The 16,092-nt window shown below is 40.5% G+C and overlaps 3 protein-coding genes across 4 annotated transcripts in view; 1 reads left to right on the forward strand and 2 right to left on the reverse strand.

Annotated features, from left to right (window-relative positions):
• LOC125235772 (protein cramped) overlaps positions 1 to 877 on the forward strand; it is a 115,314-nt gene extending 114,437 nt beyond the window's left edge. Inside the window, exons 21-22 of one of the 2 annotated variants that reach the window (XR_007178134.1) lie at positions 273 to 407; positions 645 to 877. Coding sequence is in view for 1 of the 2 variants with exons in the window: in XM_048142358.1 (XP_047998315.1) it covers positions 273 to 342 (70 nt within the window). In the remaining variant the exon portion in view is untranslated. Of the gene's footprint in view, positions 1 to 272; positions 527 to 644 lie in introns of those variants that run through there. The other variant, XM_048142358.1, reaches the window with a different exon arrangement.
• Positions 878 to 3,700: 2,823 nt separating this feature from the next.
• Positions 3,701 to 11,243, reverse strand: LOC125235956 (trans-1,2-dihydrobenzene-1,2-diol dehydrogenase-like). Its single transcript, XM_048142616.1, is given in 7 exon segments — positions 3,701 to 3,880; positions 3,883 to 3,921; positions 5,213 to 5,366; positions 7,292 to 7,538; positions 7,909 to 8,200; positions 9,363 to 9,570; positions 10,786 to 11,243. Coding segments are annotated over 6 exon segments (1,014 nt in total). The 5' UTR covers positions 10,786 to 11,243; the 3' UTR covers positions 3,701 to 3,806.
• Positions 11,244 to 14,985: 3,742 nt separating this feature from the next.
• Positions 14,986 to 15,775, reverse strand: LOC125235957 (chondroadherin-like protein). The gene is made up of 2 exons (XM_048142618.1): positions 15,689 to 15,775; positions 14,986 to 15,521 (listed from the first exon to the last, which is right to left on the reverse strand). Exon 2 carries the CDS (start codon positions 15,512 to 15,514, stop codon positions 15,029 to 15,031), a length of 486 nt encoding a protein of 161 aa, XP_047998575.1. The 5' UTR covers positions 15,515 to 15,521; positions 15,689 to 15,775; the 3' UTR covers positions 14,986 to 15,028.
• Positions 15,776 to 16,092: the final 317 nt, after the last annotated feature.

Genomic DNA, 16,092 nt, shown 5'->3' on the forward strand with positions numbered 1-16,092 from the left:
GTCAGTCCCAAAGAGTTGTGCCGTTCCCGAGAACATTCTCCCGTTTATATGGGAAATGTTCTCTTAGGAAAATATTCTCTTATCTTCTTAGGATAATAGTCAAATGAGAACGTTCTCAAGAACGGCACAACTCTTAGTCCCAACCGAAGCGTAAATTTCTCCAAGGAAAACCTTTAATATAAAAACTTAAAAGTATAGTTAGCGGACATTTCCACTTGTTAAAAATTGATTTGTGTTTTAAAGGTTAATCAATAATGTATGTACATTTCCAGGTGGAGTCCCACCTGCAGTCCCTCATGGCGGAGTCCAGCGTCGACTACGTGGCTAAATTTGCGGATCTAGCGGCTGAGGTCACTGACGAGAGACCGCCTCTCGCATGAACAACAAGCTTATATCTCGGTTGTATGGTTTTATTGCAAGCCATCTATTCATATACTGCGCTGCAGGTAGAGTCACCTGCAGTCCCTCATGGCGGGGTCCAGAGTCGACTACGTGGCTAAGTTTGCGGATCTAGCGGCTGCACTGACGACAGGCGCCTGTCCTGAACAAGCTTATATCTCGGTTGTATGGTTTTGTTGCCGCCATCTCATCGCACTGACGACAGGCCTCCTGACACTTGAACAAGCTTATATCTCGGTTGTATGGTTTTGTTGCAAGCCATCTATCATACACCGCACTGACGACAGGCCGCCTGTCACTTGAACAAGCTTATATCTCGGTTGTATGGTCTTGTTGCAAGCCATCTATCATACACCGCACTGACGACAGGCCGCCTGTCACTTGAACAAGCTTATATCTCGGTTGTATGGTCTTGTTGCAAGCCATCTATCATACACCGCACTGACGACAGGCCGCCTGTCACTTGAACAAGCTTATATCTTGGTTGTATGGTCGGTTGTTGTTTTTGCAAGTCATCTATCATACACCGCACTGACGACAGGCCGCCTGTCACTTGAACAAGCTTATATCTCGATTGTATGGTTTTGTTGCAAGCCATCTATTTATCATACACCACACTGACGACAGACCGCCTGTCACTTGAACAAGCTTATATCTCGGTTGTATGGTCTTGTTGCAAGCCATCTATCATACATCGCACTGCCGACAGGCCGCCTGTCACTTGAACTAGCTTATATCTCGGTTGTATGGTTTTGTTGCAAAACTATCGTATACTGCACTGACAACGCCGAACAACCGACCTCAAGTCGTAGATATGAAGTATTTTTTTTTTTACAATTAAACACATTCACAATCTGTCGACAAAAACAGTTTTGTCATTTGAAACGAATTAAGGTACTAACCCACCCTGGGTGCGTATCGATCGATATAACTTTTTTTGATATATTTTTAGTCGCTATAACGATCATTTGATATAATTATTGAAGCATATAACAACAAATAATATACTAACAAATTGTATAATTCTTATAATTAATTGAAATACGGTTGTACTCACGTTATTATATCGCTATTGCTGCGACATGTTTCGGGCCAATTCGGAGGCCCCTCTTCAGGCGTATAGGAGTTCACGCGACGGCTAGACTCCGCAAACTGAACGCGCCGCTCGCCGCTCCGCCCGCTGCGCGCGCGCTGATAGGACGGGGGAGGGGGGCGCAGAGCAGTCTGCTGCTGTAGTTGTTGTGTAGAGTTCTGGTAGCGCGGCTGTGTCGACCGATGGAGGTAAGCACACTGCACTCACTGTGTCCACACGATTGTCAAAACACATTTTCCGCTTCACATTAGGTATTACCGGTTTCCATGCTGGTGGCAACATCCAGCCTCCGTCCCGATTGAAATTAGGGCGGCGTCCGATTTCAATGGCCTCGAGAACTTTAACGTGTGACGTGTAACTGGAAGTTTAACGTGTGTATAATTCTTATTTAATATAGTGATCATTTTTTCGAAAAACATTTATTATAACATACTTTGAGTATAATGATTATTTCCGATAATAAATAAATTGTATAACACAAATTCTTTCTAAAACATAGAATAAAAAAAAATACAATAAATTAGATCCGTCATTTACCAGAAAAGTAGATTAGCTTAGAACTGTGACTCCTACACAGAACGCGCTGCTACCAGAAAAAATAGGTTAGGTTAGGTTAGAACTGTGACCCTTAAACATATATGTACTGTCAGAAAAGTAGGTTAGGTTAGAACTGTGATCCCTTCAAAAAAGTATAAAAATAATTCATGAAATGTTTTATACCTTTTGCTAGTTATATTATACTAGTCGTATATCAATAGATAGTTAATATAGTTATACCATATAACGGTTATTATAAATAAGTGTTATACGAAATAATGATTATACAAAATAAAAGTAGATATTTTGTGGTTATACCAAATGTTAATTATGTCAAATGAGTGGTTATATCCTTTAAAAATATACCAAATGTTGTTATATAAAATGTTACTATACCAAAAAAATGTATACCAATCATTACACACCCCCCCACCCGGGGGTAAGATTGAGGGGCTTTTCTTAGTTTTGAAATTTGACCAGTCAAGCAAGCATGTTAAAATCACAGATGATGAACTTTCTATAAGCATAGGTACATCTACAGTAGTTTGTAAGAAATGGATTTTTAAGGGGGACATATTGTTCGTTTAATAATATTTTAAATATTACATAATTTTGTTTTCGATAACCATAGTAAAGTGTAAGTAAATTATGTTAATAAGTACAAATATAAAAGTTAAGCTGTTAACAGATTACATTTTTTATTTCTACTACCACCATCGCCTCAAAAAGGAAGAATCAGCAAATAGAGATAGAATAACAAGCAAGAAGAGTTAAAGGGGGATAAAAATACACGAATAAAAAAGTAAACAATAGTTTCTTTCTATTTTATATAAATCTTAACAAATTAACAACATGATTCTATACAAATCTGTATTCAATGTTTACGAAAGTACAGACGATTCCAAAATCTCGCACGAATGGAACGAATGAGTGAATGAAAATATCTTATGGTGCACAATGCCTGGCCCCGTAGCCGAATGGCATTTCTACGGCGCGAAACGAAAAGAAGTCTGGCTCTGTCGCGCCAAGAGCGATAGAGATAAATATCTACGAGCGTTTCGTTTCGTGAGCGTTTGTGCCATTTCGGCTACGCACCCTGTTATAATAATATGTATTTGTAACAGCAAGTGTGGGAGCCATTTATGTGTGTGACAGACTTAACCAAGAACGATTACTTACTGGACTGACAAAGCCCATACAGAAAAAACGTATCCCTGAAATGTATGGGCCTTTTAGGCTTAAAACTAGATGGCGCTGTTTCGCAGCCTCAAAGTGGTCAAAATCATATTTTCCCCAAATATTTTTGCGTGTTTTTATTTTTTATCAGAACAAATGACATATTTCTTTATTTTAAAATCATGATATCACGTCAATAAAAATTTAAAAAAAAATTGTAGGCATCATCAGTGTAGTGATGATAGTATTTAATAGGTAGCGCTAAAAAATCGAGGTACGATTCTTGTAAATCCTATACATATAAATAATCCTTGGACTTAACCAATGAGGAGGCACACTGACATTTTATCCCGCCAGGCGGCGCCTGTGCAAGTGTCTAGGCATGTCACTGTCATTCATATGTGAGAGAGAGAAAAACATATCATCTTCTCGCTCTCATGTAAGGACTAATAGGGTGGCGCCATCTGTCATAAACTTTGAGTCTGCCTCGTCATTAATAGTGGCTCTTTCATACATGTGTCAGTTATACAATGAAAGTTCCGTTTATTCCATTGAGGTTGGTTGATTGATTCCAGGAATGAAATGAATGATATATTTATGCTTAAAAAGCCTCATCGTCGACGTCATAATGCACGCCCAGTTGTTTCCGCACGGTGTCCTCAAGTTTAGCCAGGTGAGGCTCTCTCTGTGGCTCATGCGGGGAGACTCAAGTAGACCTGGAACAGTTTACAATAGGCTAGTTTCCTATACTTGAAATAAAATATTTTATGCAGTGCACGAAATAAACCAGCACATAATTAGAAGAAAAATATGGACAGTTATATTTAAACATACTTATTTTCTATTTAATAAGTCAAAGAGAAAGATATAAAGTAAATGAATTGACCGTGACGTCACTCCTCAGTATTTCAAAGTAATTCCATATTAGCAAATCGTTTTGACAGTTCTTAAAAAGAAGCTGATTGTAAGTAATAAGTAGGAAACTAGCCTATTTAGGTAATATTACGGCCCAGCCACGACGTTGGTCTAAGCGCGATAGCGGTGAGCGGCATCCATACGTGCGAATGAAAAGTCCCATCGCTGTGTCTCGCTCCAATGTATGGCCGCCGCTCACCGCTGTCGCGCTTAGACCAATGTCGTGGCTGAGCCGTTAGTGTGAGTATTTTGAATTGAAACTTCGAATGCGACTTCCAACTGACAGCGCGTAACACTCAGTCATTGTTACGTTGCGTGAAATGCCGCTCACTCAGTGCGTAACACTGTCAGTGTCGTTACGCTCAACGACTCACTCATTCCATTCATTCCATTCATTCACTTATACACTCAGTCAGTGACAGAACAGAATGGTTTTGAATGGTGGAATGGTTGGTTGGTTGGTATGTGTGTGTTTTATATTTAGATCGAGTGTAGAATGAGTTTATGTTTGTTTTTTGAATAATTTGAGCAATTAGCAATGTAAAATATTTAAAACAGTAAAAAGATGGAAGTACGTGACGTCACTTGACAAAATGTTTTTGAGGTTATGTTACGAAGTTTCACTTCTGCGCGGAGGGACTCCACGTACCTACTATTTTTTTTCTTATATTACTTGCAGCTTGGAATCGTGTAGTTTGCTAGAGAGAGAGGACAGTATATAGCTCACCTTCTCTGATGCAGCGAGCGACCTCTAGCGACTCGTACACGAGGCCGGCGCTGTTACCGAAGTTGTACGGCAGCTTGCGAGTCGTGCAGTTTGCTAGAGAGAGAGGACAGTATATAGCTCACCTTCTCTGATGCAGCGAGCGACCTCTAGCGACTCGTACACGAGGCCGGCGCTGTTACCGAAGTTGTACGGCAGCTTGGAGTCGTGCAGTTTGCTAGAGAGAGAGGACAGTATATAGCTCACCTTCTCTGATGCAGCGAGCGACCTCTAGCGACTCGTACACGAGGCCGGCGCTGTTACCGAAGTTGTACGGCAGCTTGCGAGTCGTGCAGTTTGCTAGAGAGAGAGGACAGTATATAGCTCACCTTCTCTGATGCAGCGAGCGACCTCTAGCGACTCGTACACGAGGCCGGCGCTGTTACCGAAGTTGTACGGCAGCTTGGAGTCATGCAGTTTGAACTCTTGCACTGAGCCGTCGGCACGAATCAGGGTTTCAGGGAAGTGGAATGGATCTTCGACCTGTAATGAAACAAATAAAACAAGAATACATTACATTTTTATATTAAAGGAAAAAATGGAAAAATTTACGCTTCCGGCGGGACTTGAACCCGCATCATTTGCAATCCGTGCAAGACTCTTAACCAATTGAGCTACGGAAGCCACGCCGGACATCGCAAATCTTTCCATGCCTTTCCTTATGTACACACGTCTTGGGGTGACGTCTAGCGCCATCTACCGACAGACTATTACATCTTGTAACGGCACTGGAGTCTCAAGTTATATTGAGAATTCACCAGTAACAATGTGCTAACCCATACTAAATTTATTTTTAATAAGCAGAAACGTCTGCTAACGATTCTAAACATTTTTATATTAAAGGAAAAAATGGAAAAATTTACGCTTCCGGCGGGACTTGAACCCGCATCGTTTGCAATCCGTGCAAGACTCTTAACCAATTGAGCTACGGAAGCCACGCCGGACATCGCAAATCTTTCCGTGCCTTTCCTTATGTACACACGTCTTCGTCTTCGTTTTTTCCTTTAATATAAAAATGTTTAGAATCGTTAGCAGACGTTTCTGCTTGTTAAAAATAAATTTAGTATGGGTTAGCACATTGTTACTGGTGAATTCTCAATATAACTTGAGACTCCAGTGCCGTTACAAGATGTAATAGTCTGTCGGTAGATGGCGCTAGACGTCACCCCAAGACGTGTGTACATAAGGAAAGGCATGGAAAGATTTGCGATGTCCGGCGTGGCTTCCGTAGCTCAATTGGTTAAGAGTCTTGCACGGATTGCAAATGATGCGGGTTCAAGTCCCGCCGGAAGCGTAAATTTTTCCATTTTTTCCTTTAATATAAAAATGTTTAGAATCGTTAGCAGACGTTTCTGCTTGTTAAAAATAAAGAATACATTATCTCCCTCCCTCCGGGACATCCCGGCGTCCAATTTCTTGTGGATAAAATAGAAGTTACTTCTCTAAATTCCCAATCCTCCGACCAAAAAAAAAAAGAATACATTAAATTGATCAGAAATATTGGCCTATTCCATATTTTAAGGACCTTTAGATGTGTTTGATCCTATGTACAGTACAGTCGAGTTCATAAATATGTGTACATTTCGTCACCTTAACTCATTGCAATAAGGTGTAAAAAATGTACAGATATTTATGAACTCTACTGTACATTAGCAAATAACATAGATGTAGTAAAAAGTCCTCGAGGCGCGCTGTTACATGCAGGGCGCCTGCGGTATAATGCGGTATCATTTCATTTCTTCTCTGTACAGTACTATAACTAAAAAATGTACTCTTCGACGCTTCGAGAGTTGTGCCCTACGCGGAACTCGGCCTTCGCATTTTGAAAATTATGCTATTGTTCGATGTTTACATAGCTGAGCATTAACTCGTTAATCCGTTAGTCGTTAATTAACGAACTAAACATTTCGATTAACGGATTAACTTCTAAGTTAACATTAAAAAGTGTTAACGGACTCGTTAACTTCCGTTAAATTTATCGAATCCGTTAATCCAGCAGGGCAGATGCATCCCAGAGTTCAAAAGGCTTGCTGTACTTGGGGCTTTTACAGTACCTAATATATATTACTGATACTACTATTTACTTACAGTAAATTTTTTTTTCACGTGTTAACGGATTATCGATTAATTTTAACTTACGTTAAATTTGTCGAAATGTATCGCTTTAACGATTAACGAAGTTAACTTTTTTAGTAACGGATTAGCGATTATCGAAGTTTACTATTTGATTAACGGTGCCCAGCTATGGATAAACATCCATAGCTGGGCACCGTTAATCAAATAGTAAATAGTAAACTAGTGAAACCACAAGTTCCCCGTAAGCTTACGACACTTTTGATCTCTCCCAACGTTCAGTTAGCAATTCTCGAGTTTCCTTGGGCTTAAAAACAGAATTAAAGTGAACCAACCGTAGCGCGTCCCGTAGTTCCCGTGACAGTAGCTTTATTCCACATCTTGACAGTGGCATCAGCATTGAGCACGGCGCGTCGACCGCCCGCGTACTCCAGAATTATTGTCTCGTTTATGTCCACTCCGTCTTCGTTCTTCTCCCCGACCACGGTCACCTTGGTCGGCTCGTCCTTGAAGATCAACTGCGCGAACTGGAGGACGTAGACTCCAAGGTCAAGGACTGTGCTGCCGCCCATGTCTTTTTTGCTGTAAATAGAATGTGAAATGTATCTGACGTTGTTTCTACTACATATACATAAGTACATAACCAATATAATGTGTATTTGATAAAGAGTCAAACCTTATTTGGGTTTTGATCAGTCTTATGTAGGTACTATATGCAGATTGCGAATCGTCAGGAGTCATCATAACTACCTTTAAGGTTGAAACTTCAGCCTGGCAACATCCAATAGCGGGACTCCAAAGTTCACCTCGACTATCTTCACTTCCCCCAACTTTCCAGTCGCAATCTCTTTCTCTAACTCCAAGTAGGCGGGAGAGAATCTCGACCAGACAGCTTCCATGAGGAACCGCTCATCAGGAAGCTTAGGTAACTACTTTAGGGTTGAAATCTCACCTCAGCCTAGCCACATCCAACAATGGCACACCAAAGTTGACTTCCACTCTCTTCACCTCCCCCAACTTTCCAGCAGCTATCTCTTTCTCCAGCTCCAGATACGCTGGCGCGAACCTCGACCAGACAGCTTCCATGAGGAACCGCTTGTGCTGCTTGGCGACGCTGATGAGGGACTGGGCCTGCTTCAGGTTGAGGCAGAGGGGCTTCTCGCAGAGGACGTGCTTGCCGTGTTCTAGGAAGAGCTTCGCGAGGGGGTAGTGGTCGGGGTTGAGCGCGCCGATGTAGACTACATCTGGAATTAATGATTTTTTTAGGCAAAGAAGCAGGTCGCTGATGGTAAGCGATCACTGCCGCCCTTCATTAACACCCGAAACACCAGGTGCCGTAGCCGAATGGCATTTCTGCGACGCGAAACGAAAACGAAATGCTGCGAAATGTAGTCTGGCTGTATACGCAAGAGCGATAGAGATAGATATCTACGAGCGTTTCGTTTCGTGAGCGTTTGTGCCATTCAACTACGTACCCAGAAGTGTTGGAGATGCGTGCCCGCCTTTAAGATGGTTGTACGATCTTTTCGTGAAGGTTTGAAGGTCATATCGGTCTGGCGATATGTTTGTTACAAGTCTTAATCTGACTTTGAGGCAATGGGGACATCGATAGCGCTTCGATATCGGAACGATTTGCGTATGGAGTACCTAATCATGGTGTTTTAAGTCAGATGACATTATTTATATCATGGCATGAGTGATAAGCGCTATTATGGATATTATGTATAGCTTAACTTGAGTTCGAGCACCGATAACCCCATAAATCTCTGCCATTACATGATTAACATGATAAGAGTTGAACTGAACACCACAGGGATATTATACGGCGCTTCAGCAGAGCGATAGCTCATAGCTTTATAACTTGACAATTACGACCGATATCCTACCAATAGCTTCTTAACTTACCGTTAACCCCCTCACTCTCAGCCATAGCCTGATAAGAGTCAAACACCGTACTGCATGGTATGGATCTTGGCGATCGCCTCAGCGCGACTCCCATCCCATCCCTTGGCGACGGCTGATGTTTGATCATTCTTTAACACCATTTAGATGATCAAATAACTACGACCAATATACCCACAGCATCGCTCTAACTTACCGATAACCCCCTCACTCTCAGCCATAGCCTGATAGAAGTCAAAGACCGTGGGGATGTTACGGTCCAGCCACGACATTGGTCTAAGCGCGACAGCGGTGAGCGGCAGTGCGAATACGTGCGAATGAAAAGTCCCATCGCTGTGTCTCGCTCCAATGTATGGCCGCCGCTCACCGCTGTCGCGCTTAGACCAATGTCGTGGCTGAGCCGTTATGGATCTTGGCGAACGCCTCAGCGCTGCTTTTGTCCTAGCAGCGACAGTCACGACCGCCTGGTCACTTACACGATATAGGCTTGCTTAACTAACTTACCGATAACCCCCTCACTCTCAGCCATAGCCTGATAGGAGTCGAAGACTGTAGGGATATTATGGATCTTGGCGAACGCCTCAGCGCGGCTTTTATCCCGGGCAGCGATGGCCACGACAGCCTGGTCGCCCTTGCCGGGGAAACTGTTCATGGCGTTTACGAAGTCATTGGAGATCTTCGCCGCGCTTACGATTCCCCAGCGGATAGTCATCTGGAAATATGAGGTACGTTTGTGTAATACATACATACAATCACGCTTGTATTCCATAAATGGTAGGCAGAGCATATGAATTACTCAAGTTTAAGTGCCACTCTTGGCAAAAAGGGGTTGAAAAAAACCGAAATTGTGACAGTGACAGGTTGCCAGCCTGTCGTCTACGATCATTTAATAATTTAATTTACATATTTGTGTAATAATTAGTAGGTACCTATTGATATTTAAGCGACAACCTAAAATATAGGTACTTCCTACTTTCCTTCATAATTGTTATACGATCGATACTTTACTCTTATTATTATTACATAAATATAGACACCCACTTATTAACGATAAGAGAACAACAACAATATCAACTAGTCAATGTACTTAATGTTGTTTATTCATTATCGATAATGTCAACAACATAACCTCGAATCAAACTTCTAAAATGTAAAATAATCGAGTCACAATTGTCACAAATGTTATATGCACATATATTTGCTTTGAATAATGCTACAGGCTCCTTTAATTGTATGTGGAATTGTTATCGTTTTATTCATTTCTTTGATTAATAAATTTTTCCCCTCACTAGCTCGGAAACACGTGTTTTGTCCTTTAATACCAGCGGGTAAAAACGCACTTTATCCACTAGTGGGTAAAGTAATTTGACCTTGAATAAAGTCAAATTAACTGCTTTAAAATTGATAAAAATAGGTGAATCTAGTAATATAGATGATTTACCTATCTGTGGAACTACTGCAAGCAATGATAAACGCATTTTTTGCGTTATAGTTTCCTCGCTATAGTGAGGGGAAAAGTTTTGTGTTACACTCGGGTGCAAATGTATTTTACTTCTCGTGTGTTAAAAAACTCGCAAGTTCAGGATTCTATTCTCGAACCACTCGCTTCGCTCGTGGTTCAACTATAGAATCCTTTCACTTGCTCGTTTTTCAATTCCACACTCGGCGTTAAAATACAACTTTGCCCCCTTGTATAACAAATAACTATTAACATTTCAGTTTAATTCTAATGTTAAAAAAAAATATAGTCAGTTGTAAGATTAATATGGATTTCGTTTTTTTGTTTTTAGCAAGCAACAAATCTGAACGTTTTGCTTAGTAACGACACACATTATTTTGTCCTTAAGATGCACAATGTATTACTGGACCGGACAGTCCGGACACCCTGTATAGTGTAATAAGTAAAAATTGTGATGGTAGTACTCACATTGACTGGTTGACGACCGGCAACAAACTGATTATTGTTGTTTGTATTCAATAATATAATACACTGTCGAGTTGGAGGGGATTAGTAAGATAACAATCACAGACATTATCTATAGATCTCATAATAGGTAGATCATTTAAGTGATTATCCTTGACGCGGCCAAGGATTTTATGTGTGTGGCACTCCCTTAATGGGTTCTGGATAGACTTAATGATCATAATCGAAGAAATTGTTATCAAAAAATGTATACATATATCTTAATTGCTACATTTGCTTCTAAATAAAACAAGTACAGCTTAGTGGTAGGTAGGAATCTCCTCCAGACAAAAGGGGCTCCGTCCGTAGGCGGTCCGTTCATAGGGGAGTTTGGGTTTGGTTATGTAGCAATTAGAGTTGGCTTATCAGTGTGTGGTGGACATACGAAATCGTCTTCGTTTAGTTCTTTCCATAACTTGCCCTATAACACAATAGGTTCTGATTCACACTTGAACGCCATACACTCCACAAACCACACGAATCACTATACTAAATTGTATCTAAACACACTTTCAATAGAACACATATTTATATCGGAAAAAACACGAACAGGTTTTGAGGTTACGAATGTTACGAGAACATCACCGCGTTGTCTTTTTTTTGTGTCATTTTAATCACAACCTTTTAACGAATATTTCTTTAAGATAGGCGCTAAAACGAAATACTTAAAGTTAGGTTTTTATAACGCGGGTTCTTTGGCTACGGGACATAATGACTTTTTAATCGCAATGAATAAATTTGATGCCGATATAGTAGCGATTAACGAAACGTGGATTAGACAAGGTCAAGAACGACTCGCCCCGCGCGTTCCCGGATACAAATTAATAAACGCCCCTCGACCCACCTCCATGCGCGGTGGCCGTGGCGGGGGGGTCGCGTTTTACATCAAGTCTACGGTGCGCGCGCGCCGATCTACCCACCCTACTGCCGATATTGAGCAATTGTGGATATCTTTGTCTCTTAACCACCGCAGTTTTATTATAGGTACAGCGTATCGTCCAAGTTGGATAAATGTAGACTTGTTTTTTGATGCGCTTACAGAATCTATATCACACTTCTCCAAGCATGATTATGTTGTATTATTGGGAGATTTCAATATTAACATGCTCGATACCTCTAACTGTAATGTTGGAAAAGTCAACAGTTTTTTATGTTACCTAGGTATGCAGCAGGTCGTAACAGTACCTACTCATTATTCTGTCGAGAACGAAACGCTTATTGACCTTATATGTACCAGTGCTCCTTTTAACGAAGTATGCGTCTCAAATATAACTGGTTCACTCGGGCACTGTATGCTGACAGTGACTTTTCCCATTAAACGACCCAAACCAGTGTCGAAAACTATTACATACAGGCCAATCAAAGATATAGATATTTCTGACTTTGACAGGGACCTTCATTCTATAGATTGGGAATCAGTTTTACAGTTTCAATCGGTTGAGAGTATGTTGGTAACTTTTAATCACCTTCTTCTGTCTCTGTTTGATATGCATGCTCCGACTAAATCTACTAAAATTCGGGAAAAGCACAGCTTGCCATGGATTACCAGTACCATTAGGATCATGATTGGGAAGCGCAATGAGGCTTATTTGAGGTATAGAGAGTCCAAAACAGAAAGTAGCAAACAATACTACTATGACCTAAAAAAACTAGTAGTGCGAAGTATTTACAATGAAAAGCAAGCTTATTACAACAACCACATAAATTCACATTATAAAGATTCTAAGTCATTATGGAAAAATCTTAAAAAAACTGTTTTATCAGACTCGAATAGCCGAGACTGTCTCCCTGACCGTTTTAATGATCCAAACCTGATCAACGATAACTTTTTGGATGTGCCTGGGTGTAGCAGGGTTCCACTGTCTACCTTTTTAGATTTTGAGGGTAACTTATTTGGTAACTCTCTTTTTAACCTCAAGCCGGTCAATGAACAGCAGGTAGGTAAATATATTGTGGCTATTACTTCAAATTCAACCGGTGTAGACAACATTAATAGGGATATGATTGTACTTACACTCCCGCGTACGCTCTCTGTGATTACGGCTATCATTAATAAGTCAATATTGACTGGAGAGGTGCCTGCTATATGGAAGTCTGCCCTGGTCACCCCACTGCCTAAGGTGGATAACCCTTCTGAACCTAAAGACCTAAGGCCAATCAGCATACTTCCTTTTTGTCTAAAGTCTTGGAAAAGGCTGTTTATGAGCAGTTCTATAAATATATAGAAGACAATAATATTCTACCTGACGTGCAATCAGGGTTCCGCAAGGGAATGGGAACGGTTACAGCTCTAATGGATGTAGTAGATAACATCATTTCAGAGCAAGACAATGGCAAGGGTACCTGTCTAGTGTTATTAGATTTTTCTCGCGCCTTTGATTGTATAGATACTGCCTTGCTAATCGCTAAATTGCGTTTCTATGGAGTAGGTTCGAGATCACTGGCGTGGTTTAGTGATTATCTGAATGGACGCACGCAATCCGTTAAATTAACTAAGTACGATGGTACAGTAATGATATCTGACTCTAGAAACCTAACCCGAGGAGTGCCTCAAGGCTCTATACTCGGCCCTTTACTGTATATTATATACGCTGCTGATATCACCAAAAGCATCAAAAACTGCAATTATCACCTATACGCAGATGACGTTCAACTATATTATGCAGCCCGTCCAAGTCAGTTCGATGAGGCACTACAAAAAATAAGTACAGACCTGGAAAATATCTCCACTTGGGCAGATAATAACGGATTACTGTTGAACCCACTTAAATCAAAGTTTATGATACTCGGATCCAAAGTACAACTCTCTAGGATTTTATGTAATGAACCTAAAATTTTTATAAGGGGTTCACTGATCGAACGCGTAGACGAGGCTAGAAACTTGGGATTAGTCATTGACAACCAGCTGAGGTTTGAGAAGCATATAGGAGAATTAGTGAAGTCGTGTTTTTTTCGTCTTAAGGTCTTATACCAAGTACGATACCTCTTAAATGAGGAAATTCGTAAGTTGTTGTGCGAATCGCTGGTACTCTCTAAGTTAAATTATGCAGACATTGTGTACGGGCCACGACTATTGGAAAAAACTCGTCGTCTTATCCAAAGAGTCCAAAATGCCTGTTTCCGTTTTTGTAGCTCAATACCACCGAGAACACACATTACACCATACCTTAACAAAGCATCCATATTAAACATGTCCTCACGGAGGCACTTACATCTAGCTAGTCTCTTATTTGGCGTTTTGAATGACAAAAAGCCCCATTACTTATTCTCTAAAATACGCATATCCTCTTTCCATGAACGACATGGTACACGGTCTACCAGGCGATGTCTCCTAGAAGCTCACCCTCACAAAACTGTTGCTTTTACAGGCTGTTTCCGGTATCTCGCAACCAGGTGCTGGAACAATATCCCGCCCCCGATTCGTCAAATTAAAACTAAATTTACTTTTAAACGTCATTTTAAAAAATATCTTTTAGAAAAACAAAGTTTGGGTATCCCTTATGGCTACCTGGTTGCAGATTACCGGATTTAGCTTCAGGTTTAGCTCTAGCTGTAGCAATTATTTTACTATCTATCGATCTAACAGATCAAACACACATTTCTTTTCATCATAGCATTCATCTCACTCGTTTCATAGGCAATTATTTATAGATATTTTAGGTATATAATTTCATCTCTTTACAATATTTCTTATTTAATCAATTATGTGTTATCGTGATCTGATCCGGTTCCGGCAGAATATCAGTGCTGCTGCCTCAGGGCGTAGCGTAATACTGAGCCGTGACCCTTTTGTCTTGTTGCGACGCGCACAGTATCATAGTACGCTATTGTAAAAATCTGTGTAATTTCCTGTTTTCCAATTTGCTTATTATGTATTCTAATTCTTTTTTGTAACTTATTTCTTTTGTGTATTCTGTGTGTATTGTGACAAACAAATAAACGTATATCTATCTATCTATCTATCTATCTTCTGCGCAAGCTACGGGAGTTGTATACAAATTCTTGCTTATAACCCAATTATTAAAAGGCTCTAGGTAGCAGTCACATTTCCATGGATTATCGTGAACATCTAAATTAGTCAGTGCGGTCAACGCGCTGAGAGAACCGACATCAAGCGACTCTAGAAGATTACCATTCAGCTTCAGGTTACTTAGCCTAGGTACATTCTGGAAAGTTGTCAATCCTATTTGTTTAATCTTATTATTGCTTAGGTCAACCTTCTGCAAGAATGGTAGGTTATCGAACAAGCTGTCGCTGAGAGTGTCCAGTTGATTGTCGTTGAGTAGTTGAGTAGAGATCTAATCTTGGTGGTTTCGCTGAAGGTTTCGGAGTGTAGTTCTTTAAGATTGTTCTTTGATAGATCGAGTTCGATCATGATAGCGAGACCTTTAAAACTGTGTTTATGTATGGTCTGAAGTTGGCAGTCTCTGAGGAAAAGTTTCTTTAGGTTGATTAGTTGAGCGTCCTGGAATGCGTGTCGGTTAATTTCATGGAGGGTGTTGTGGGAAAGGTCTAGTATCTGTATTTCCGTGCTGAGGCATTTCGGGAGGTACGTAAGGTTGGCGTTGGAGCAGGCAGCCTGCTTGTTACCGGCGGCCCACGAGCATAAGCACATCGGAGGACAGTGGGCGGTGAAGTCTGCCGCTACCGCAGCTAGGACACTGAGAATGAGTAGCTTCTTTAGCGACTCCATCTTGAAACTAAAACGAGAAAATAAATGTTTAAACATTGCATGTCACTTATATACAATGTTGTGCAATCATACAATGGAGATGACTTGCTGGCTCTTTTATAGGCGTCTAATAAAAACATTAGTGTAGACAAATATACCAACTCATTAAACTTTTATAAATTTATTAGTACTCACGTTTACTGACTGACGACCGCCGAAAAACTAGAGATAATTTTGTTTGTGTCCAATAATAATACTTAGCGGTCAAAAGTTGATCTCCAATCATGATAACAAACCCAGATGTATATTGTTTTAAATAGCTCTTTAGATTTATCTTAAGCGAAAGAAAGACCTTTTGGAGCAGATAGGTAAGTAATAAGTCTAGCTGCGGACGGTCTGAAAGACATCATTTCGAAATAAAAATGATTACGCCAAAGAGAATACTTACATCCATTTAATTTTACTACTTATTAAAAACGATAAGAAGAAATCCTTAATGCGTCGTCTATTGAACATATGTCTGCGACAGCCGACAGCAAATTGTCTGCATTATCTCTGTTATGTAACACGTAGCTGCGTTATCGTTAACTCTCGTAAGT

This window comes from Leguminivora glycinivorella, chromosome 18, assembly GCF_023078275.1.
Source record: "Leguminivora glycinivorella isolate SPB_JAAS2020 chromosome 18, LegGlyc_1.1, whole genome shotgun sequence".
Classification (NCBI taxonomy): Eukaryota; Metazoa; Arthropoda; class Insecta; order Lepidoptera; family Tortricidae; genus Leguminivora; species Leguminivora glycinivorella.